The 24,795-nt window shown below is 40.6% G+C and overlaps 1 protein-coding gene across 5 annotated transcripts in view; it reads right to left on the bottom strand.

The window, feature by feature from the left end:
* PNISR (PNN interacting serine and arginine rich protein) overlaps nucleotides 1-24,412 on the bottom strand; it is a 30,313-nt gene extending 5,901 nt beyond the window's left edge. For 2 of the 5 annotated variants that reach the window (XM_082306007.1, XM_082306010.1), the window contains exons 1-10: nucleotides 24,320-24,412; nucleotides 11,415-11,533; nucleotides 9,968-10,153; nucleotides 6,728-6,951; nucleotides 4,857-5,043; nucleotides 4,401-4,591; nucleotides 3,654-3,791; nucleotides 2,392-2,491; nucleotides 1,600-1,653; nucleotides 136-306 (exon numbers count right to left, since the gene is read on the bottom strand). In XM_082306007.1, the coding sequence (XP_082162133.1) occupies nucleotides 136-306; nucleotides 1,600-1,653; nucleotides 2,392-2,491; nucleotides 3,654-3,791; nucleotides 4,401-4,591; nucleotides 4,857-5,043; nucleotides 6,728-6,951; nucleotides 9,968-10,153; nucleotides 11,415-11,502 (1,339 nt within the window). In that variant the 5' untranslated portion in view covers nucleotides 11,503-11,533; nucleotides 24,320-24,412. Of the gene's footprint in view, nucleotides 1-135; nucleotides 307-1,599; nucleotides 1,755-2,391; nucleotides 2,492-3,653; nucleotides 3,792-4,400; nucleotides 4,592-4,856; nucleotides 5,044-6,727; nucleotides 6,952-9,967; nucleotides 10,154-11,414; nucleotides 11,534-14,543; nucleotides 14,623-14,669; nucleotides 14,751-24,319 lie in introns of those variants that run through there. The other 3 variants (XM_082306008.1, XM_082306009.1, XR_014227578.1) reach the window with 3 other exon arrangements.
* Nucleotides 24,413-24,795: the final 383 nt, after the last annotated feature.

Raw genomic sequence — 24,795 nt, 5'->3', positions numbered from 1 at the left:
CATTCAATAAATTAATTTCTAAATTTGGCTTAATATTTTTTGGCTTAAAATGTGTTCTCTCTCCCACCAATTTACATATACTAAGTAGTAAACTCCATGGGCAGTAGCACAGTAAGAAGACATCATATGTTTTACCTTCTAGCTGTTTTTCTAGTAGTAGTTGCTGTTCTCTCTCTTTTCTCCAAAACGCTTCCTGTTTTTGCCTGATTCTGTGTCGTAATTCCTCATCATCAGTATCAGATGATTCAGAGCCTCTGTCACTCCTCTCATCTTCACTGTCTCCTGATCCATAACCACCCAGTCCACCTGCGTGCATAAAGTCCAGTCTATCACGAGGAAAGATTAAGCTTTGTTCTTAATATTTCTGTGGGGCAAAGAGGAGAGTAACATTGCCCTTCCTTCACTTCCTCTTCTCTGAAGAAGTCACTTTATTCTGGTAAGTGCCAGTGTTGTTTGACTGGTGTGATCAAGGCCCCCATATCTGCATTGATGCTCACTGTCTGGTTCTACTCCTTCTGGAACAGCTCGTCTATTTTCGGCAAGCAACCACTGTGATCACGGTACTTTTTCCATTGTATGGAAGGGCAAAAAAGCTCCCTGCAGAGATCGTAACAGTGCCTGCCTCTGTATCAGCAACCGGACAGAAAATGCCTGGGACCTTTCCCAGAAGACATCTCTGAAATGACTTCAGCCGCCTCCATAGTCCAAGGCTACAGAAATTCTGAATGCCATATCAATTTTTCTATATTGATTTAGAAAACACTGCACTTTGACAGGTACGGAGATGGAACAGAAATGAACTTTCTTCTCCCCTAGAGATATTACAACTACTGGACTGATAAGAAAGATAAAGTCAATTTAAGCATCTGACATGGAGATATTTTACTTTCTTTCAGTCTGAGGTTCTTATGATCTTTATTGAGCTAGCTTTAAAACATCTGAGTACTTGTGATGGTAACATTCAATCTAATTCATCGGAATTCCACATAATGAACACATAACTGATCACTGACACTGCTGAACGATGTTTTAAATGGCAAAAAGCATGTTGGAAAAGATCTTTTGCTTTGTGTCTCAAGCTGGAATTTCAATCTCTTTCTCCTGTGGTGTTTCTGGTAATATATGATACGGGAGCCTCTGTGCTTATGTAGCTTTTCAATAAAATAATAATTCCAAAGATTATAATATTTTTGTCTATAGACTTTGACATTACTCTTCTATCACCTTTCCCTTCTTGTTTGGATGGAGCAAAACAGGAGAAAAATATAAAACAGTATTCTCTGAAGACTGCAGTGTGCTTCTGAAACAATCATACTTTGAAAAGGAAATTTATCTAAAGTTTTTATGTATTTTCAAAATTAGAGCAAGATTCTCATACACTAACTCACACTGACTACTCCTTTACTCCAAAAACCATCCCACTTATATCAGTACGATCACCTGTGGAACAAACAAAGGTGCTGATAACGATAAAGTTATTGGAAAGTGACCCATACTCCTGGGCAATTACAATCTAGTTTCAAAATGCAATTTCTAGAAACGCAAGGCAAGAGTGAAACTCCCCCTTTAAGCCCTCTCGAAAATAAGGAACATACTTACCGAGTCCAGTGAGGGAAGCCAGTGCACTGGACTGTGCCAGCTGTTTTGCAGGAGCTTTGTATCACATCAACAACAGGAACAACATGTTAACACAAATAGCCACGATTTCATAGTCATGAGTCTATGGTATTGTTAAATCTACTACTATTGCTGTTCTTTGGAGGGAGAGAAAAAACATTAAAAACGCATCATCCATTTAAAACCAGTTCTAGATTTTCTGACCACGAAGATTTAGAATTTAACTGCAAATTAATAGTGAACAGAAAAAAACAAACATATACTCATAAATCACTTTCCAAGTTACAGCATCTGCACATAATTTTCAAGTTTCAGTAGTTACATATTTAGATTAACTCAGTTATGTTAAAAAAAAAAATCTGTTATGTAAGTACAATACATGTTAATAGTGAAAGCAAATGAATTACTAATTGAATACTCAAAGTTCGTCTCTTTTCACTTCTGAACAGCTAAGAACTTGAGATAAAGATGATAGCATTAAGAAACAGCTACAACTCAAGAGCCACTGACACACAGGTACCATTTTTACTAAATAAATGAATTGTGTGAAAGAAATGGAATAACTGAAGTAATTCACAATACACTGCACAGGACAACAGTACATGATTACTGGATTTGAACTCTACCAAGTTGGATGCATTATACTGGCACTGTTCTTGGGGGATAACTATGGAGGTTAAATGTTCTAGAGACATGCAAATATAGAATATTCACAGAAGAAACTAAAAAAAAAAAAAAAGAAAGAAAAAAAAAAAAAAAAAAGAACTGGCATACCTTTAGTTGCTTTACGGTGAACATCTTTGGCCACGTAATAAATTTCTTCATTTGTAACATCTAAGAGAATCTCTGTCAGCAGCATTTTTGTCAGCATCATCTGAAGAAAATTGTATATACAATTAAAGGCTAAACCCTCTTTGAATAAATGCTACATTCAAATTATATCCATAGAGCTTCACCTCTTTTGACGGATATGAAAGTACTCTCCTGCACATGTTATTTAATGATTTCTTTCAACAGATATGACTTAAAAATGTAAGTCTGAAATTGTTTAAATTTGACCTGATTTCAAAACTTTCAGAAGTTTGTATTTTGACTGTGAACTGTATCCACATGTATTACACACAACTATCCAGGGGACCGATTCCTAATGTCAAAGATGATACAACAAATGAATATGTAAATCAGAAATGTACTTAGACTGATCCCATTTATTCTTTTAAAAAATAAAGAGCACAATTCTGTCTGGTATGCTGCCTCACTGACCCCAATCCTGCAAAAATCATCAGAGGTTACTTACATAGGATTTTATTATTACATATTTATTACAAAAATTGAAATGTTGGTAGCTAGTTCTCCAAGCTGCTCAGTCTGGCCATGTGCTTTACAAAAATACATTCATCAAACTTTTCAGAATCCAGGGCCTTCACTAACAAGGTTTCAGTTGTACAATTCACATACAACTATGATTTCAAAGTATGAAGTTTCTGCAGACACAGTGAAATTGTTGCTGGTCTAGGACTTAGGTTTCTAGCACTTCCTTGCAAGAATACATTTCTTAATATCCCTTTCACAGGAACTGAGGGTGAAGCATAGATTTCATATGGGTGCATTTAATCATTAAAAGTTTTCAGGAATTTGACAAGTTAAGCCAAACCATAGAATTAATAATAATCAATCTAAAGATTACAGTCATAGAATGCCTTAGGCTGGAAGGGACCTTAAAGATCACCTAACTCCAACCCCCTGCCATGGGCAGGGACGCCACCCACTAGACCAGGTTGCTCAGGGCCCCATCCAACCTGGCCAGTCATTACATTCTTTCACTATTGCGCTAAATATGAGTTATATAACCTATATCCTCGTCTATATGAGAAAGCATTATAAAGAGACACGCAAATATAACCCTGCTTTACCGTATGATACGTACTATGCCTCTATTGACAGCATCAGGCAGAGGAAAAGCACTTTACATTGCTCATGTTTTTCAGGCATAGCAAATAGACAGAAATACTTAGTGAGAACTACAGTATTAATACCATTTGATACTCCTTTTCTTCTTCTGTCATTTCTGGTTCACTTTGCTCCTCTTGAGGAGCCGGGGATGGACTCCTGCTGATTTTCCCAACGCTTACAGCTTCCGTGTTTTCAGCATCTTCATCTTCCTCATCACTGTCCTACAAGAACAGCATCATACATTTCAGGGAAAACTTAGATGTGAATCTCATTAGTTTCTATTTATGATAGTCAACTTGATTTACTTTGTACTGAAATCTGTATTACAGTTACCATAAAATTCTATTTCTTTTCTCCCTTCCTAATAAACCTGTCTACCCACATGAGATAAGTAAATAGGTAGTTGTGAATTCACTGCCAGACAGGTACTCAGAACTGCAAACAAATGAGATAACTGCTAAAGTGAAGGCAACACAAGCTTTCCTAAATGGGCTCGGTTTAGCAAATACAGGTATCTGAATTTGTTCAGCTACTGATTTAGAATTCAAACCTTCAAAGACCATATATGTTCCCAAAATACAGAAAAGAAAAAAGCCCAATTTCAATGTTGTTTCTTTGCTACTACAGATCAAATAATATACTTTTACCTCTCAGACATTAACAACTACAAAACACCAAGTAAATATCAACAAAGCAGCAGCTTAACTTTACTTTAAGCAACAAAAACAAAGAGATAACCGGGAATACAGTGTCTCTCTTTTGAAGAGACCAAAAAGTTGATACCTTTCAGGAAATACAAACCTGATCAAAAAGCAAACCCTTCTACTTACAAATTTACTTTTCTGAGGTAACCGTGGGCCATCCCCTTCTTCAGCCTCCTCGCTTTCCTTTTTTTCTTTTTTAGACATCTGTGAACGTTGCTGCTCCATCCTTTCTTTTTCCAATTTTTTCTGTTTTTCTCGTTCCATCTTTTCCAAGCCCTCACGAATCCAGGCAGGCAGAGTTCTACGCTTCACAGCATCTACATAAGCAAGGTTTACAGTTTTGTACGATGAAAAAACCTTCCCCGCAAAAAAGAAAAAAACACCCAAGAACAAAGAAGCAAACCCTCCACCCCAATCCAAACAAGCCACAAATCTGATTGTGGGGAAAAAAACATTTACAATAGCTTTTTCTTTCCCTTCTTTTTTATTTTATTAAAAAAAAAAAAAAAGTCTTCAAATTTTGCAATTCTTTTCAAAACACAGCTTTTATGTTTTTTTCATTAAGGAGTGGTTAACATGTACCAATCTGTGGAGGCTCCTGCTTCACAGGCATCGCGATAGGTGAACGCTGTCTGTCTCTGAATGAGGGTCTTTCCCTTCGATTTTGAGGAGGTGCAGGAGGTGCTGGTGGACCTGGCGGCCCTGGTGGTCCTGGCTGCCAATAAGGTGGATGAAATCCACCTTGAGGTGGACCAAAAGCAGCCCCATGCTGAAAGAGTAATGCAGTTTATTTTTCTTCACATGTAACACTAAACACAGCATGTGCGCAAGTCGGTCTACAGAAATCCATGCAAGTAGGAATCCACGATTTCTAGGCTACTGAGATCTCTCAATCTCTTTTTCTGTGGTCCCCAAGAAACAAGTTTTCCTTAAATATTTAATGAGTAAACTTAAATTTAAGCAGGGATACTAACGAAGCTGAAAGGGCTTCAACCGATCTCCTTTCATATTGGGCTAAACATTAAGCCCTATAATCACCATCTATCTCCAGCAGTTCCTTGCCAGCTTATCATGACAGCATGCAGTTAAATGAAGAGTATACAAAATTAAGGTTTAAAAGTATAGCTATGTTAGCAGTCTTTCCTTGTAACTACAACGTGAGGACAAAAATGAAAAGTTCAAGCTTTTATTACAAAAGAATTTTGCACTGTGCACTTTCCAGTAATCATTCACGGATGTTATTAGTATGGCTGATTAAAATATTAAATGCATAAATATGCACATTTAGTACAGACCCTGGGTTCTGAGCAACCTGTATACAATCCAAAAGTCACAAGTCTTGAGGCATACATGAGGTGTTTTTTGTTTTAATATTTGCTGCCCAGAAATGCCTAGTGAAACTATTTAAGAGGAGAGTGTTTAGGAAGAAAGCTATAGCATCAAAGATTTATTTATTATCTTCTATTGACTATCTATTTAAGTCACTAGCGGTAGAAGCACTCTTCCACTACAATTTCAGGCCAAGCATCCCTCTGTATTTCACTGCAAAACAAGTCTTCTGTAGTACTTCAAGAAATTAATTTTAGGAGTTGGTCCCACAATAGTAAACAAAGGAAATTAAAATAAACTAGTGTATTTGAAAATATTGGTTCACTTCCTAACAATATTGCTGAACAAGAGAATTTAATAATAGAGAAAAGTAGGCCAGAAGACAGAAACACATTTCTGCCCGTCTTCCCTCGGGTTTGTTTATGAAAAGAAGGTAGGTGTTTTAACAGGTACAGTTTGTCATTTATATCAAGAGTTTTGAAAGAAAAATACTGACAATAGGGGAAAGACCCAAAACTTCTTTGTGTTTAAAGATTTGTGCAGTGCCCCCTGCTATTTATTAGTGCTAAAACCACCTACAGATTTATTATGCTATGCAACTTATATGCCAGAATGAAGAAAAAATTGGATGTGGATTTTTTAGAAATATCATTGTTTATTCAAAGAATCACAGTAGATAGATATGGAAAAGATCAATGGATCATCCAGTCTATCTCCCTGCAAATACAGGGCTGCTCCCTATGATACATTATCTAGTGTATTTAAGTATATATTTCTGAACCTTTTTTTTTCTCTCCTCCTCTTCTATTTTTTTTTTTTTTAAACACAAAACTACATAATGTTAATTTATATACTGGAACACAGTGATTCATTTTAATATCGCAGACAACAGCCATTTCTCATTACTAGTATAGGAAAAAAACCTCTTTGGCCTCACAACAGAACTGAAAACTCTAAAGTCTCTTCTGTAAAGTATTTGGTAAAAATGCATCTTAGCAGATAACAGATTCTGTAGATGTTTGTAGAACTGAAGAATGAAAGTCGCCGCTAGATGATATTAGAGGAACACATCCACGGAAGGGACTCTGCGCGTCTACAATATTAAAGCAACAAATATGTTTCACCTGATAGTCAAACTGGTTCACTGGCCCCATTGCAAAGTTATCGGGAGGTCCCCCAAAGTTGTGATTGTTCTGGTTAAATATATGCCTGTTGTCAGGAGCAAATTCCCCACTGTCCTGACTGTTGCTGTCTTCCGATGGAGGAACAATTTCCATTTGACCTGGGGTTGGAGCCATCCACTGCTGATCTGGAGGTGGGTGAGGGGGTTGGTGAGGCATTCCCCATTCTGTTTAGGATTTAGAATACAATTCAATACCAAGTTAGTACCATTTATACGAGTCACCAATCACTCAATGTTCTTGTATTTATCACAAGGTTCTTCAAAGCAACACAGATGATAAAGTTATGAAGAATCATCAATCTACAGACTGTATTATACTGTCTCAATAATTTCATCAACTAAATGAAGGAAATACAAATAGCTGTAGCTGAACATGGCGGCGGGGGAGAACTGAATGGACACAGAGACGTTGTGAATTTGTTTTTATAAATTTCCAGTGACATTGAGTCCACCATAACACTTAGGGATTTTGTAAACTGCTAAAGACCTGCTCCTACTTCTCTATTTCTATGTTGTTTCAACTTCCAAAGTAATGAGCTATTTTATTCCTTTGCATGATGGACTTAAAAGACCTATTATGGAAAGCAACTGGTTTTGTGAGCAGCAGAACCACTGAAACCTGCTTTCCAAAGTCTTGTGTCTTGATAATAGATGATTCCCTGGATTCTCCAATATCTAGCAGTGGTCCCAGCATAAGCTACAGTCCTAAGTCCTCAAACATAAGCTACAATTGGCTAACACAGTGAAAAGGGTTTAAGGAATGAATTAATAGCTTATGTGGCCAGAAGCTTTGTCTTCTTAGGAAATCAGTCTAAAAATTATATCCACTATACAGATATTTATAGACTGTGACAGAACTACCTTGTAACTTTCACCAGTAACAGAATTAATACCTTGCCTCTCAGGTTAACTCCTACCTTCCATCCAGTCCTTTAAGAATTCTTTCCATTTTTCTAATTTTTACTGTCCTTCCCATCTGCATCATAACTGGATTCATTACTGTAGCAACTAAAAAGGGTTAACATAGTTTTTCTACTTGGTTGTTCTTTTTTTGTATGTTCAAAGATTGTATCACTCCTTTCACTCTCACTGTCATCCTGGTAGGTCATGTTTAGCTGATTAACCAAACCTTTTTCCAGAGTCAATAGTCCTAAAGTATTCTAAGGGACAGAATCCTTTAAGTACAGCTTACAAGAGTTATTGTTTATAAATGTACGTGTTAACATTTGACACTATTTAAACGCCCAGTTTACTTCAAGTCAACTGACTTGAGAACTTGCAAGTCGCATACAACAGATGCTGTTTTCACTTGTGGAACATGAATCCCTTCAAAATTAATTGTCTGCTAGTTACGCAGTTGGTTTTCAGATTGCCATTTTGCTTTTTTATTAGTAATGCGTGAAGGACTTTTGAAAGAAATTTGGAAGGGTATGGAGAAAGATGAAGCTTTGCAGAAACACAGTAAGTACGTGAAGAGAACTTTGGCTAGCCATGCATGCTACGATTTAGTTTGTCTGCTGTGACTACTGCTACACAGTAAGAATGGTATTGCCGAAATTAAGGGAAGCTGGGTCATATCTGCATCAGCACGGTCTTTATCAGTGTCCAAAAAAACTGGGAAAACAACATATTCTTTGAACAATATACTCAATGATAACAAAACGCATTGGTACATTGTTTCCCATGAACAAAAGGTGTTACGTTATTCTCACTCCTAGATCTAAGATGTTTTCCTGTTCTGCATTTTCTGGGTGAGCTTGGGTGCCAAACATTTATAACTATCAGTGAAATGTCTTCCTCACTCTTACCATTCTGTGACTATTTGCAAAAACTACCACTTAAGGTATTATTCTCTTTCACCTCACAGAGGAAAAAGCACAGGAGGAAGAACTCACCACCACGGGATCATATGAAAAACAAAGTTGTCCAATAATGACACAGTATTTCTGTGAAAACCTCTACTTACTATACAGAAATACAGCTAGAATACACTCTATGTACTGCCACATAGTAATGTTAAAATTTTTACATGTGGCTACAATACCCAGGGCAAGAAGGTGAAACTTACGTGAAACCTGATGGCTCCCTCCCTTTTGTTATGCACATGTAAGAACTGCCAATGACATTTTAAGCCTACTTTTATTAAACATTGCACTTAAACAAATTTGAATAGTCGCAGTGAAAATTGGAGGTGTTATTCTTTCAATCATTACCAGAATCAAGCACGAAGTGCAGTTTTCACCAACACAAGAGAAGGCACGCACGCAGGCTTACTAACTACCTTGCTCGCATGTTTCGAATTGCATTACGGTGTGGTGGCGTAACAAACGTTTCAGAAAACAACTTCAGAAAAAGTCTTAGCAGAAAATACCCAATGTCTACCCCATGCTTATTGCCAGTGTTAATTTTATGAAGTTTTAAAAAGAAAATGAATTTTTGGCCAAAACGGAAGTTTTCAGGAAGTTATAAAGAACTGAAAATAATCAATACTAACAGAAGCGTTCAACCAACTTTAACTTACAATAACTGAAAAATTATGCAGATGACAATCAGACACATAAGTCAAAAAGGGCAAATACTAAGTATATGAGACATGTAATAAAAACGTATTTTACACACAGAATTTTGCTCATCTCCTTTTTCAAGATTTTAAGACACCTAAAGCCAGCATCTGCCAGTTATATCGTGAACTCATTCTACATGTCAAGATCATGCCAGAAGCAGGTATCACACTAGAGGAGAGGGCAACAGATGCTCTTTAATTCTGAGGCATCCTGTTGCCTTCAGTGCTGCTGTTCCTAGTGCAGCAGGATAAGCAACAAAACACATAAGATGTAAGAATGAGATCCAGGGAAATAATATATAACTGCAATTCACACTTTATCTTGCTACAACATTCAGGGACAGCAGAAATCTTCTGCAGATGTATATTATAAAGCCAATTTATTTATTTTATATAGATTACGGAGTTGTGTTATCAGACCTTTGTGTCTGTACTGTTACCCATCTTGTGGAACACCTGACTGTGTGATACTGCTGTGATACTCAGTTAATTAGTTGATGCTACTGGTAGTTTTGCATCTTGAAACCTGAGGGACAGGGCATATCCACACCAAAAAATGTCTGACAAAATAAAATTTCATTACATGACAAAAAGGAATGAATGGGACAGAAAACAAACCTGGCTGCCACATTCTGTTGAAGTTGGGGTCCCCCTGAAAATTATTATGGTTGTTTGGACCAGACTCTATTCCTGAAATATCCTGTCCATTTGGCATCATTCCTTGTTGTTCCACTACACTCTGTTGCCCTGAGGCTTCTCGCTGAGCAATCCATGCTTGAGCTAATGCAGCCCAGTCAATCTGGCCTAAAATAAACAGAGGAAATTTAAAAGGTTAGTATTCACACCTGAAGCTTAACACTGTTTCTCAATTACATGTCTCATTGCCCAAGAGAAACAGGCAACGTTTACCCTCAGCAAGTACCATGAACACCATTAAAACTTATTCACAGTGTACAGTAAACCAAACTGAAGGCAAATGTCAAAGTGTACATACTTGCTGAAGTACAGTTTCTCTGCGTACGTTCAAAATGCCATAAGGCAGATTATTTTAGGTTCACATTAGCACTGAATGGGTGGTAGTAATACACTTTTTTCGTAAGTGAACTAAGTTTGATATGAGAAAGAAATACATATAGCCTTAAATTCTAAATTCATTAAGATTAAGTGTAAGAAAGATACATAGTTAGAAAACTACATTTTGCAATGTGTACTCTTTGTAGAGCCCCTGATTTCTGGAATGCTATTTTATGTTAAGAGTTCTCTCCCCCTTTTTTTCTTTACTACCATTACTATTACTAAGTAAATAAATTGCACTCTCAGATGGGGACGCTAGTGTGTCTTCTGCTTGTTATCAAGTCAGGAAATCTCTCTACTGAAGTTACAGAAATTGAAGCGATGGAAAGCAACGTAAAACCAGTGTGCCTGATCACTCTGCCCAAGTATTAAACACACACCTCCACTCTCTTTACCCATTTCTGTATTTCTCTTGATACTTTGAATTGTTGTCACCTCGCTCTCAATTTAAGATATATCATATTCTATTCTTTAAAATGGGTTGGGTTTTTTTTGGTGGGGGAAAAAATCCAGACAAGAGATCATGATCATCACTGTTGTAACCTAAAGCAAGTATCACACTAATCTTTCGGTGAGAGTTTTTCTGTGTATACATCTGTATTAGCACTTCTGCCACACAGGCACTGAATAAAAAGCAGATTTTCTCAAATGAATGATTCAGCTTGGCTAAAGAACTGACAGGGATACAGATTCTGTAAAAGTACATGTGGTCTAAATGTTGATCTGTATGGCCGGTAAAATGTTGATAATGTGTCCAGGATAACTCAGGTTTCTTGCCTGTATTTTGCATATTAAATATTAACTACGTCAAAACATTTGGAATCGATCTATGTTTTCTATTTTTTCTAGTTCAGAAAAGCATCATAAATGTATTATCTTGAGAGCAGCTACAAAAAAGCAACTATTAGCCATGCTCTGTAACAAAGATTAAAAAATTCAAATGACAACAGATTAAAAATAAATTAATCCACAAAGCTTTCTATATACTTACTTGGATCTTGCTGGTGCTGAAATGACTGCATCCACTGCTGTTGGTTCAAAGGCCATTGCTGCCAAGGTTGTCCACCTTGATCCCACATCTTTTAAGTCTTTATATAGTCTATATTTCAACTAAAAATAATAGTTGTATGTTTAAATAGATGCCCATGAAATATCACATAACTGAAACTTACATAACTGCAGATATAGTTAAGCCTTGCAAAGCAAGCTGAAGCAATGCTGGCTTAATATTTTAAGCTGGAGGAAATGGTTCATCCTTTAGAGTAATATCTGAAAATATTACTGTAAGACTTCAGAAGCCTAGTATGCTTTCTCTGTATTTTCGCAAAGAAATTAACTAGAAAATGACGTTCAAGGAGGGATATGACAAGTTTGTAAGACAAGAACTCATCTGACAATAAATGCAATTTACAGTAAGTCAAAATATAAAAGACATTACTTAAATGATATCTTTGCCTGTTTCTTAGGGAAAAGATGTGTATTTTTCTATACAAGTGTCATGCAAGGCTGTTAAGCAAGACAAAGGAAAGTAACCGAATGGTAAAACACATCATTAACGATTGCACTGGAGAACCTCACAGGTACAAGACGGTGTCCACTTGCATTTTATGCATTGTACAGGCTCATTATAATCTCTAAATAATATATGCCTTCAAATCTGAGAAAGAAAAAAAAAAAAAAAAAAATCACTGCATAACTGCACATTTACCACATGGTCCCTTAACATCAGGAGAAATGGTTTTTGGTGCTGTGTATATCCTTACTGAGCAGGCAGCAGCAGTCCTAGGACCTGACAGCATGGGAGCTCCACAACCTGCTTGAAGTGAAGCTCTAGGACCAGCTTTGCCGGAATTCGATGAGGCACAGCAGTCTACCAGATAGGTACGTCTATAATGGCATACCAGTTCCTTCTGGCCATTTGTGCTTCCTGTGCACACCTACCCTGCTACACACGGAGGATCGGGGAGCAGCCACCTACACTGCTCCAAACACCTTTTCTGAAGACAAAGCCTGGGCACAGTTTTGAGAACACTTCACTCCAGGAACTGCTCCCAGTGCCAGCAGGGGTAAGACTGCACCATGCGCGACTCCCTCTGCCCTTTCCAGTCTGTTAACAACTTCTCAAGAGGCTTTCCACTCTCAATGAATATATCCTCACGCCATTCAACACACAATCCTTGATATCATGCTATAAAAGCATCACCCATGTAGGCTGTTTCAAACACTCCAAAGTTAAAAGAAACAGAGGAAAAATTTGTTCCCTGAGGTCACAGGAGCAGCACACAAGACCTAGTCGACGCTCACAGCCAGGTGCAATACAGAATAGATGAATACAGCCTGTCCGCTTCAGAGGAAGCTAGCTCAAAGCAGCCGGTGCCGCCCGGGTGGCCGGCCAGGAACATAACCCCAGCCCTTCTTACTGAGCAGGACGCACGCAGCCCCGCCGGCAGAGCCAGCTTTCGGCAGACACAAGAAGAGCAATTAGAGTGGATCCTGCTTGCAAAGGGATCTCGTGCTTAGCGCTTACACGTTCATATAAATAACTGCATGACTGCAAGGAAGAGAGCATCACACTACAAAAATGCACAACAAAAAAAGCTGTACATAACACTGTGGGGTGTTGGGTCATGCAGAATGAATGCAAGCTCATATTTTACATACTTCTGTCAAATTTTATTTTTAATCTGAAGAACTGTGGATCACCTGTTTTGAGACTGCTTACATTCAATCCAGTACAAAAACTACACACGTATGGCTCAGAAAAATTCAGCTGCAAATCCATTTTGGGGGCTTTAAACAAGACCAGATCAACTTTGGGAACGGGGGGGAGTATTGGGCAAAACCTACTTTTCTACTTTTGCAATCTTTTCTTGCCAAATTAAGTATTTGGGTTTTTTTCCTTTTCCATGCTATCTTTATGATATTCAAACTTTTAGTAGGTGAAGACAGTATCGTCCTTTTGGGTTTTTTTGGGTTATTTGTTATTTGTTTTTTGTTTTTCTTAAACATTTTGATCTGTACCTAGGAAGCCAACTTTCTTTCACCAGTTGAGAGTAAAGTGGCAGCTAATGCACACTTAATCCGACATTTAAGCTGGCCCTGCCACTCCTAGCTCTCCGAGTACTCAGATATACATTTCACACACAAAGTATTAAAAGGTAATTTCTCATACTATTTTCACCCTAAAGTAAGAAAAAAGTAAGTAACTGTTTCTTCCTCGCCTCAATTCATCTTGCCATCCAGAATCCAAATTCTTTCAATTGTCAAAATAAACTTGTTTACATCTTAAAACAAAGTTTTAACAATTGTGGTTCAAGATAACCACTAGCCTTGAAAGCACTGCACAGCCTCCCGGTGCTGCTCTCTTTGTTTCCAGCTGTTAAACCACACTAACGATAATAATTTCATGAATTCTGGTATCACTTTTTTACCTGAATACATAATACCTTGGAAAAAGTTTGTGAAATTTCACTAAAATAAACTCAGCAAAAGATTTAGAAGATTAAATTGTTCCACCAATAATAAAAGAGGCAGGTTTGCATATAACTGAATGCAAAAAAAAATCAATTTTTCAAACAGTTAAAGAGATTGTCAACTTCTCTTATGGAAGTGTAGCAATATTAAGAGCACCTCTACAAATTCACCCGAATTGGAACCTCCTACACACAGTTTTTACTTGATTGGATCAATGAGATTTATTTTTATTGGAATGGCTCTATCTCTGTCCTAAAATCCTGGACATTCAGGATTTTTTTTTTTTTACATGATCCAGCTAACAGAATTAGCTTGTAATAAACTTTTGTACCTGTTAAAACACCAGTTATCTGTTTCTCATGGATTCTGCACTGGAAAGGATGTTTAGTATTCTAGCCTTTTTTTCTTTATTCTCTCACTATGGACAAACTGAAGCACTAGTCTGGAGCGTAAGAAGGTCTAAGGTAACAAATTCCTCAAATCTCCTCTATATAACCTGTCTCCAAGATAGCAACTATATTACTATTTTACAAGGCGCTCAAAGAAATGAATTCAACTTTTTTTGTGGGGGAGATAAATTATTCCGCATCTATTATCAATTGGCATCTGCAAAGGTGACCAAGAGACAGAGAAGACAGACACTGACTTAAGGCAGCGGCAGCATTTGTTCCCCTCCTGGCTTCCCTCCTAGGCCACCGAGGCCAAGTCCGCGCTCCCAAGGGAAGCGGTGCTTAAGGACTTCACCATCTCCCCCTGAGAGAGCAGCACTGACCCGGGCCACCTCGCACTCCTCCGGGCTGCTCCCCAGCACGTTTCAGGTGTCAGCATGGACCTGGGACCCAGCAGGCAGTTGGGACGTGTCCGTTCTGGTTTGGAAGGTCAGAGACTTCCACTCAGTGCCAGCTGGCTTCACGGCCAGAGAAAAAAAAAAACAGTCGGGTTTTAGTTGTTAGCAAACATAGCTGCTTCTCCATCACTCTGCAATATAATATGGCCTAGAGTCCTCAGCTTTCCCCAGAGAGATTATTTCACCTTATTATTGCTATTTTGGGAAGAGAAATCAGGTGGGGAAGTGCGAAGTAAGAGGTCAAGGCACGGAGCTGATTTCTATTTTGATGCACAACAGTATGACAAGACAGCAACAACTGTGTAAAACCTTGAAGAACTTCAACATTTGGTTAATTCAATTTATGTCATCCAGAGCAGAGTGATTTAAAATCACTGCCATTTGAAATTGCTAATTTTAGTTTGTGAACTGTATTTGAAAGCTTTTAATTCTGTATTGCATTTGTACTTTCACTGTTATCCTGAAGAAACGTTGATTTTCATTGGCAACTATAAAACATGCTGGCTTTCAAGTACACAGATTTATTACCAAATTTAGTGCAAAAACTTTCTTTACTAATCAGAAATATGTACTACACAAATACTTATGCAATTACATCACTTTCTTCATGCATCTGTATATGTACACACAAAAGCCCTTTTTCAAATATCATGTGAAAACTGGCCAAAACTATTTCAGATTTTCTATTTATTTCAACTCATCTTCATTGTTGTGCTATTTTTTGGACAGAAACAGGAACTGGATATGGAAGGAACAAAATTAGCATCTTAACATGTTTATAAAACTAACCTTAAGATATACTGGCTAAAAGAGTACATATTCAAATTCTTTTAGTACTGAAAACCAAATGACGTATTGTAATATGCACTATTCAAAGGTAGTGAACAGAAGAGGTTTGTTCTAAGGCCTCCTTCTATACGGTGACCTGAAACAGCAGGACACCATCACTTTCTGAGAAACAGATTTCCCTGCTTTTTTGCTCCCTGCTTGGTTTCCTGCACTTTTTCCAAGTTTTCACTAACCAGTATATGGTAAACATGAAAAAGGTACTTGATGAAAAGTCTTAGCACTTACTACAGGGAGGCTACAAGCATTTAAAGGTGGCTTATTGTCTTCACAAGTTGTTTTGCTAAGCACTGCCGTGTTTAATGGTTTCATCTGCTTTTAAGTTTCAGAGGCAAACAAACTGGCTTTAGCTCTTCGTTTTAAGTTATCATATTCTAAAAGGTAGCTAAATAAGTCTTATATACACACATCTATTAAATTACACACATGTAGGCTATTTGATGTTACTCTTTTTTATGTAAAAAAGTAATGTAACTTTGTATACTGTTTGTAAAACTTTACTGAAAAGAGCATAAGAACTCAATATTGTCCCATCAGACATCACTGACATTTTCCTTTGCTAGTGATGCTATTTTAAAGGTGTCAAAAATAAAAACAGACAGGGGCAAGTCTTACCATAACGAACAAACCAGATGTGAGAGTTGCCAAAATAACACTCTTGAACCTCAGTGCCATAAACTGGAAAGGGCACAAACAACTTCGAAAAGAACTTACAAAACACAGTGAAGAAAATGTAACCTGTTCTCAGTAATTTTACATTTACTGCAAGGGATTCAACGCCACTACTGAAGGGGAAAAAAATAACACACCCAAAACCAACAAACAATGCCTCTCCCCCACCGAATCAGTAACTTAAAGGCTTGAAACAGCTTTCAAGCCTTTGTACCTCTTGTACTAATGTATGTGACAAGAAGCAAACATTATTTTCCTGAGACATCAAGTAGTAATAATGGAGAATCAAAGTCCTCTCCCACCCAATTAAAATCTGCATTGCCAAAACTAACTTAGGATGCTGCCACACAAATTATAGTTTTAATTTCTTACAAAGTTCCCAAATCAGCATCACCTGGAAGAAAGAGGCTTCACCTAACACAATGGACAGCTCTAAGCCTACTTCCCACTAGTGACACAAGACCAAATACCCAGCAGAGCATCCAAATTGCACCTTCCACTGAAGGGGGGGGGGGGTGTGAATACTGGCTAAAATCTACTAAATTCAAACATTAGCAAGACACTTACTTACTAACAGAGGGGTACATCAACTGAGAAGTCATTAGGACACTCTGGTTCTGATGTCACCAGTGTATACAACAGGTTTTGAAAAGAAAACATGTTCAAAGAATGGATCCAGTTTACAGGTATCTACTTGCAAAGGAAAATGCAGATACTACCCTCCCTTATGATGATGGGTTAAGGTTCTTTTACTTAGCTCTTCTACCCTTCAATTCAATTGGATATAGGCTTTCTGCTTTCTCTCTCTAGCAAACACGAATAAACAAAAGAACATTTATTGGTGCTTCAAGAGCCATTCCCTAATGTCAGCTCACAAACAGGAACCTGAATCTATTAAAAATCTGTTTACCAATGAAGAAATAGAAGCCAATTCAGGATTCATTTTGTTTTATACAGGAACACAATCACATGGGAAAAACATCCAGTCAATTCACATTTAATTTCTGTTGCATGTACTTAACATTTTATGAAAAGTTAATGTGATATCTCAAAATTTTGCTAGAGTTTTTAAGAGCAGATATGTTCTGTTTATGTTTTAAAAAAAAATCCTATTCAAAGGTTGGATGTACTGGAACTTTATTCAAAGGCAGGATCTGTTGAAGTTTTATTATAGCAAATTACTGGTACTAAAACGTGCCACCTTTGAGAGGATTGCTGGTGAAAGCTCCCCTGCTGGTGATAAACGCTGACATAGTGGCATAGATAGGACTTACCTTGATCTCCAGCAAATGGCAACCTCTGAGAGCCAACAGCACCCAGAAAAATGTAAAGTTGGTGTCAAACTCTCTACTGTACTTCAGTATTTTACCCAACAAAAAGCTGGGTTAAGACAGAGAAAGAAGACATATTTTTAAAAGTACCTTTCCATTCTCCTTAATTGTGATGTGCATCTCAGCTATGGATTACACTTCAGTGTTAACCTGTTCTTTTAGGAAAAAAGGCAACTTCTTCAACCTGCCTATTTGTCTGCACAATAAGGTATTTTCTGATATGGTTGTATGATGTGTTCAAACGCACCACACACACTGAAAAGTACACAATTAGATGCTACTTACCAGTAAAGTTTTGAGTGATAATTCATATGCTCACCTTTAACTCTGGCAGACTCTCCCCAGCACTCCCCACAAAACACAGTTACCTTGCAGCAAATTACAGACTTTCACACTGATGGGAATGCCACCCCATCAAGTAGAGCATGGTTTCATGACAACTTCCCAGTGGCACAGCGCTTGGTGAAGGCCCCCATAGTTAGTTGCCCACTGATGTCAAAGATGGGCCCGTTTTTCAGACAAGGCCACCAACAGAAGCTCTAACAGACTCACTCAGATTCCTCGGACAACTCTACCTCAGCAGTTTCACAGTGTAAGCTCAGAAAATCTGTTATCCAGTTCAACAGCACTTGTGCAGAGGTAACTACGCTCAGACCTCTCAACAAGGGAGAGGAGCAACCTTAGAGGAGTGAGGCTCAGTCCTGTGAATGTCAAAAGACAAAGCCCACTTGTCATCCTGGAGATGCTATTTTCCTGCCATGCCTTACGCCATCCGCTGCAGCAGAACTGAAAAATATCAAGAGATTTCCCCTGGAAAGATAGGCAAGACCTGCCCCAAAATATAATTTAATAGAGCTAATGGATAATCTGAATTGTTCCAATTCATGCAGACAGTCCAAGACAAGAAGCACAGAGACTTACAAAGTTAGCTCAGCTCCAGAAAAGCATCAGGAAGATAACTAACCATACCTAGTTGGCCAGATGAGTACATCTAGCAGATTCTCTCTTGCTTCTTCTAAGAACCTCCTGTCATTGTGACAATGTGCTTCGCCCCAGTATGAATGTTACGCAGCAACAGAACTACACAGAACACCTTACACATCAACAGCTTCTGCAGAAGAGGAGGTCTGGAGATTCTGAACAAGCCGTTCAGAATTTCCGTTCCCAGGAAATTCATGGAAGTGAAATATCTTGGCAATGAAAAACAAGTATTCTTTGGAAGATGAAATTAAATAGGATATTTGTTAGAAGCAAGATTACCTCAACTCCAAGAAATCAGGAGACAGGCCAGGACTCAGGCCGTCCCTAGGAGGAAAGTAGCAGGCACCTTCTGCTGTATCATGAGCTGAAGAGATCAAGGTTAGGAACTCCTACATCAGACATCAACATCATTTGACCGGATATCCAGGACACAACCTGGCAGTCTTGTTTATTCAGCCTTGTAGACAGGTAGACTAATGACAGATGATTCTGGAGCCTACAGAACCAGAACCAATAATCAAGCGCTTTCTGATGCAGAAGAGAGGCTGTTGCATCACCTTTCTGATAACGTTACTCATCATCCCTGAACGGCAGGTCCATATGTGACGTGAGATGGCCTGACAAGTTTTACTTGCAATCTGAGCTCTAATACATAGCTGCAGAAGTTCTTCTGGTGACTAAAGATCTTGTCTTGCAGGCCTTCCAAACAGCCACTGCATTTCAGCAAAGAAGTATCCATTACCTAAATAAACAAAGAAGCTGAAACCACAGGCCGTCATGCATACTTTGAGAACGCCTACACAGCTAGTCTTTGGACCCCAGGGTTTAAAGACAACACACTCTTTTTGATATTCCATTCATAGGTCAGATATCTAGGTAAAAAAACAGATGTTCCATCTCCTCTAAGATAACCTGCCACTGCAGCCATGACTTTTTGACTATCTTTAGGTCTACAGAGTAGCTGATGGGAAGGACCTCAAGAGGTAGGAGTCCTGGTTTGTAATAAACTGCAAGTATTGTTTTTGAAACAAATTAATATTAAATAAACAGTGTCATTAGCTAGGTAATCTTTTGGCATGAGCTCAAGACAACACAAGCAGCAAAGGTATATCAGTCTCTGTTTGATGTCTCTGTGGAATTCCTGGGCTGCAGGGAGTCATCTGTGTCACACCTTGAGAAGGATCTCAAAAGCACCACACACTCTGTGGGCAGAGCTTCTCTGTCCCATACAGGCTTAAGGCTCTGGAGATGGACCTAAAGGAAAATCGAGAGGTCTCAGAAGCAGAGGTCCTTGAAATCAACAGCCTGATCTCTTGATCTTTTGTGTGAGCGCCTTTTTCTAATATAAGGTCTTTTCATTCAAGGTAGTTGATATTGACTCCATGAAGTTTCAGCACAGTGACTGAAGGTTTATGGTGAATTTCCATGATAAGTTTTGTGGAACCATTCAGTTGCAAACAGGATAAATCTAAGCATACATTCACAACACCTGCAGCAAAGCAGATAGTAGAAAGACAGGAATCAGACCAATGCCACCAAGAGTTTAAGCTGAACAGTGTTGCTTCAGAGCTGTTTTTTTCCCCCCCCTTCCTCCCACTACGCTATTGCTTCATCAAGGTCATGATAGCATAGACATCGCTGATGAGGCTGGAAGGACTAGTGGGTAAATACTCTAGGGATACAACCCCAACAGTTCACATGTTTCTCCCAAGGAATTACATAGAGCAGCTCATCCATGGTATTACTGACATCCAACCAAGCTGGAATCCAAAGTCAATAAAGGGCACAGACTGTACAAACTCCAAGAATATCTATCTCAACATGCTCCAAACTGGAAGGAAACAGAAACTGGGCACTTCTTCCACGACCGTGTCACTGGAATAAAGAATACTTTACTGTAAGAATCTGTACACAACAGGTGTGACTGAAAAGAGAGATGCAAAGGAAAAATGGCTTTGCACACCTGGAGGAGCCCCTCTACCAAGAAGAAAAATTTAATGCAGAAAGTGTGCCACGAGAATCATCAGCTGGTGGTCTTAATGTGGGAGACCCAGGTAAGTCAGAATACCTCTGCAGCTGAAAAGATCTGGGAGTATGGAAAACCACTGCACCCTATGGACCCGTGTAGGAATGAACTCCAGGAGTTACTACAGAAGGGCTGCAGACACGCATTCACTCAGAGTCAGAATAAACGCATACCATCACTCAAACAAAAACATACCAGCTTCCATTTTAATTAGGGAAGTGAATATTTACCACTATATTATACTCAGCTGCTGATTAGAAAATTAAACATTTATGGGGTGAGTTAAGTTTGCAATAAATCAGAAAAAAAAGTTAAAATAACTATCTTGACCGCTAACTACTCTGTTTCACCCGTCCCACCTTTAGTTGGCCAAAGACTTCTCTACATCACCCTAAGTTGTTGCAGGTATTTAATGCCGAGATACTGTGCATCTTTTCTCTCCCTGAGAACCAGAAGCTACACCAACGTGCCTGCTGAGATCTGTTAGCAAGACGCCCCGTCAAAAAATGTGTAAAATTCTTCCAGCCCATTTACAGTTGTGTATCACTAGAATGCTGGCAGTCAACTTTAGGTACTCCACTGTATTTTTTAACATCAGAACTACTCTTTCTCAGATTGAAGAACAGAGGCTTTCCAAATGCGTGACCAAGACCCAAAATACAGAACCAGAAAAAGAACTGAAGAAAACAGCTTGTTCGGTATCTACAAAGTCTTCCAGAACCTGGTTCACACGTCAGCATGTCTGACTAATATTTACAGTGCTACCAAGATGAAGCAGGCTGAACAAAGGCCAAATTAAAAAAAAAAAAAGAAAGTACTATGAAAACTTCTTCAGTGAGTCATTCAAGGAGTGTAGCTTCCAAGGTCTGTTATTTTAAACTTAAATCCACATATCCACTGAGCTGAAGCCAACCCTTTTAAAAGGCCAAAAGAACCAGATATTGGCAACTCGGGTATCATTTACTTATTTTTTGTATTTTGAAGACATAAGGACAAAAACATGCTTTGATTATCGTAAAGCACCAAAACCACTGTTAAAACATTCACTATCACAGAAACATCATAGGAATTTAAGTAGTTTGAGTCAGAACTCTTTTGGGTTGGGGGGGGGAAGTCTGATCTGATTATTTTTTGCACTTATCATTCCACTAGAAGACCTGATCCTAGGTTTTTAATTAGCTATATAACACAGCATTATGTTTTTTTCTGAACTGTCCATCTGCAACTTCCTCCTTGATGAACATGCTCTGTACAAAAAATGAATAGTACCAATAGCTAAATAAACAAACAACTATTCCTCGCTGCTCATGAGCCAATATTACCCTCAATGATAAATACGGTTATCACTTAAGGAAGAGAGATCAGCTAGTGATCAAAGTAAGAACGTTTAATAAAACCTACCCACAGAATTATTTGTTGCCAAATGCAAACTTATGATTATCACGTACCTCAGTCATGAAAAGAAGGGAGACTGGACACTCTTGTCTGCATAATATCTTTGCATAATCCTGCACCTAACTGAAAATCAAACATGGTTAAGACTCCTCTCTACCACTACAGGTTATATGGCCAGTTGCCCACTAAAAATTTGTGGAACTATGCTAAATTTGTAGTCTCTTAAGCCCTGCAATACTTTGGAGCCCAAAGGTGGAGAAACCACTCTTTCAGAGCAGGAGTTTGCATGTCACATGTGACAAAAGACGATACAGGAAGCCTCGTAATGGCATAATAGCAGAGATGACACAAGGTTTGCTGCTGCCCCAGACAAATTAAAAATCAGTAGTTTGTCTTCTGATTTGCCACTGAATTGTCAGCAACCTATCCCTCGACAAGGGCGAGGCTCCCAGTTCCTCCTGTGCAGTCAGGGGTTGCCGCAGCATCTGTCACCTCTGCGAGAGGCACCATCTCTCAGCCCAGCCTGACTAGAACTCAAAAGGGGTTTCTTACTCCTACACATGATACAGCTATTCAGCTGGACTTGACTGTTATTTGTAACTTTGTCTTTGTAAAATGACGTTTGAATGCTGTCTGCTGGTAGACATGCCTTATGCTTTGAAGACTACTCTTCCTCATCTTTAAAAGGTGGCTGACCCTTTGCCTTAAATTATTTAGAGCATCCCTTGCTCCCTGTATCCCACACCTTTCAATAAAGACTGTTTGCATACAAACATTTACAGGTATGACAAGAAATGAACAACCAAGGTGGCTGAATACTCTGTAGAGTAATTTGTTTCAGAAGCTTGGTATATTTCAGCTGGGGTAGCACACCACAGAATCATCCAATGGTTTGGGCTGGAAGGGACCTTCAAAGACCATCCAGCCCAACCCTCCTGCCCTGGGCAGGGGCATCTTTCACTAGACGAGGTTGCTCAGAGCCCTGTCCAACCTGACCTTGAACACTTCCAGTGATGGGGCATTCACAACTTCCCTAGGCAACCTGTCCCAGTGTCTCACCACCCTCATTGTAAAAAATTTCTTCCTTATGTCCAGTCTAAAGCTACCCTCTTTCAGTTTAAAACCATCGCCCCTTGTCCTGTTACTACAGGCCCTGGTAACAAGTCTTCCTCCATCTTTCTTATAAGCCCCCTTTACATATTGAAAGGCCACAATCAGGTCTCCCTGGAACCTTCTCTTCTCCAGACTGAACAACCCCAACTTTCTCAGCCTTTCTTCAGAGGAGAGGTGTTCCAGCCCTCTGGCCATTTTTGTGGCCCCATCCAAAGCCCAGCACATCTCATCCAAGTTTAGTTCAACACTGAACTTTGTGGGATCGTCTAAAAAAGTACTGAGAATCTATGTGGATAAGTGCTTGATGCAAAAAGGCTTGCAAACCTGTGGTCTGTTTAAGGATCGATTTAGAAACATCTGGCATTAGCTGAGCTACTGAACCAGGTTCAGGTATCTTACAAACGCTGCTGCGTGTGATGATGTTGTTAATTTTAGTTCTCTGGAGCCCTCCAGTGGAACGACCTCACGAGAATAGCCACGAAACCCATGAAACAGCACGAATATCCCACAGAGACGCTTTCTCTGCAGGAGCCAGGCTGTTGACACCGTCAGCTACCAAATCCCCGTGCACGTGTTGCTGCCTAACGAGGGTACCGGCTAAACAAGCGGACGCTCTCCCCTGCGGCCCGGCGGGCGTTGCTGCACCAGCAACGGCAGCGCTCCTTCGGCAGGTCCCGGGCCAGCGCCGCGCTGCCCCCGCCGGCCTCTCCCGCTCACCCCGCAGGGCCGACGGCACCCACGGCGGCTTCACCCCCGGCAGGGGCGGGGCCGGGCCCCCCGCCCGGCCCCGGGGCAGGCGCACCGGCGGGGAACGGGGCCCGGCCCCGGCGGCCACCGGGGACCCCCGGCGGGGCGGCGGCGCATGCGCGCCGGGCGGGACGGGGCCCCGAGGGATCCCCGGCGCCGGCCGCCCCTCGTCCCCCCGCCGCGCATGCGCAGCGGGCCGCCCGCCCGGCCGGCCGGCGGGGCAGGCCCAGGAGATCGACTCTTCCCTTCTCGTCTAGGCCGACGGTGTCCGCTCGGGGCGGCGCGGCGCCGCCGGCTCCTCACGCCCGGCGAGGAGCTGCCGCCACGGCGCGGGGCGCCCTCCAACGCCTCCCGGCTCGGCTCGGCTGGGGGAGGAGGAGGAGGAGCGAAGGGGAAGATCGGGTCAGCTCGACACCCGCCGGCCCCCGGGAGCGCTGGCGAGCGCAGCCTGCCCCGCTACTTACGCTCTCCCCCGCCTCCCGCCGCAGGCGTTGCCGCTGCTACCGCTCCGCCGCCGCTTTCTCCCCTCTTTCGCTCCTCGTCTTCACGAACAAGACAATATGGCGCCTACTGGCGCTCACCCGGAAGTAAAACGCGTCACGGTGTTGACCCTTGCCAGGGACACGCGAACGCCTCTCGCCACCATCTTTGCTAAGGGCTGGCGGCGGGCGGGCGGCGCCTCCCTTCCTCCCCCCCCCCCCGGCGGGAAGCGGGCGGCCGCGGGCAGCGTCCCGCCGCCGCCATCTTTACTGTGGGCAGCCACACACGTTCCGGTCGCCGGCCGCTCTCCATGGCAGCCGCGGCGGGGGAGGAAGGCGGGACCCTCCCTCGGCCCTCATCCCCTTACCAGCGCAGGGCGCCCCGGGGGCCGCCCCGAGGCCTCCCGCGGCCGGGCTGCGGGGCTGGAGCGCAGCTGGGAGCGGTGGGAAGCGACCGGGGT

This window comes from Platalea leucorodia (assembly GCF_965183815.1).
Source record: "Platalea leucorodia genome assembly, chromosome: 3".
NCBI classification, from domain to species: Eukaryota; Metazoa; Chordata; class Aves; order Pelecaniformes; family Threskiornithidae; genus Platalea; species Platalea leucorodia.
Note: the sequence above shows the minus strand (reverse complement) of the source record. Positions and strands in the feature narration are given on the sequence as shown.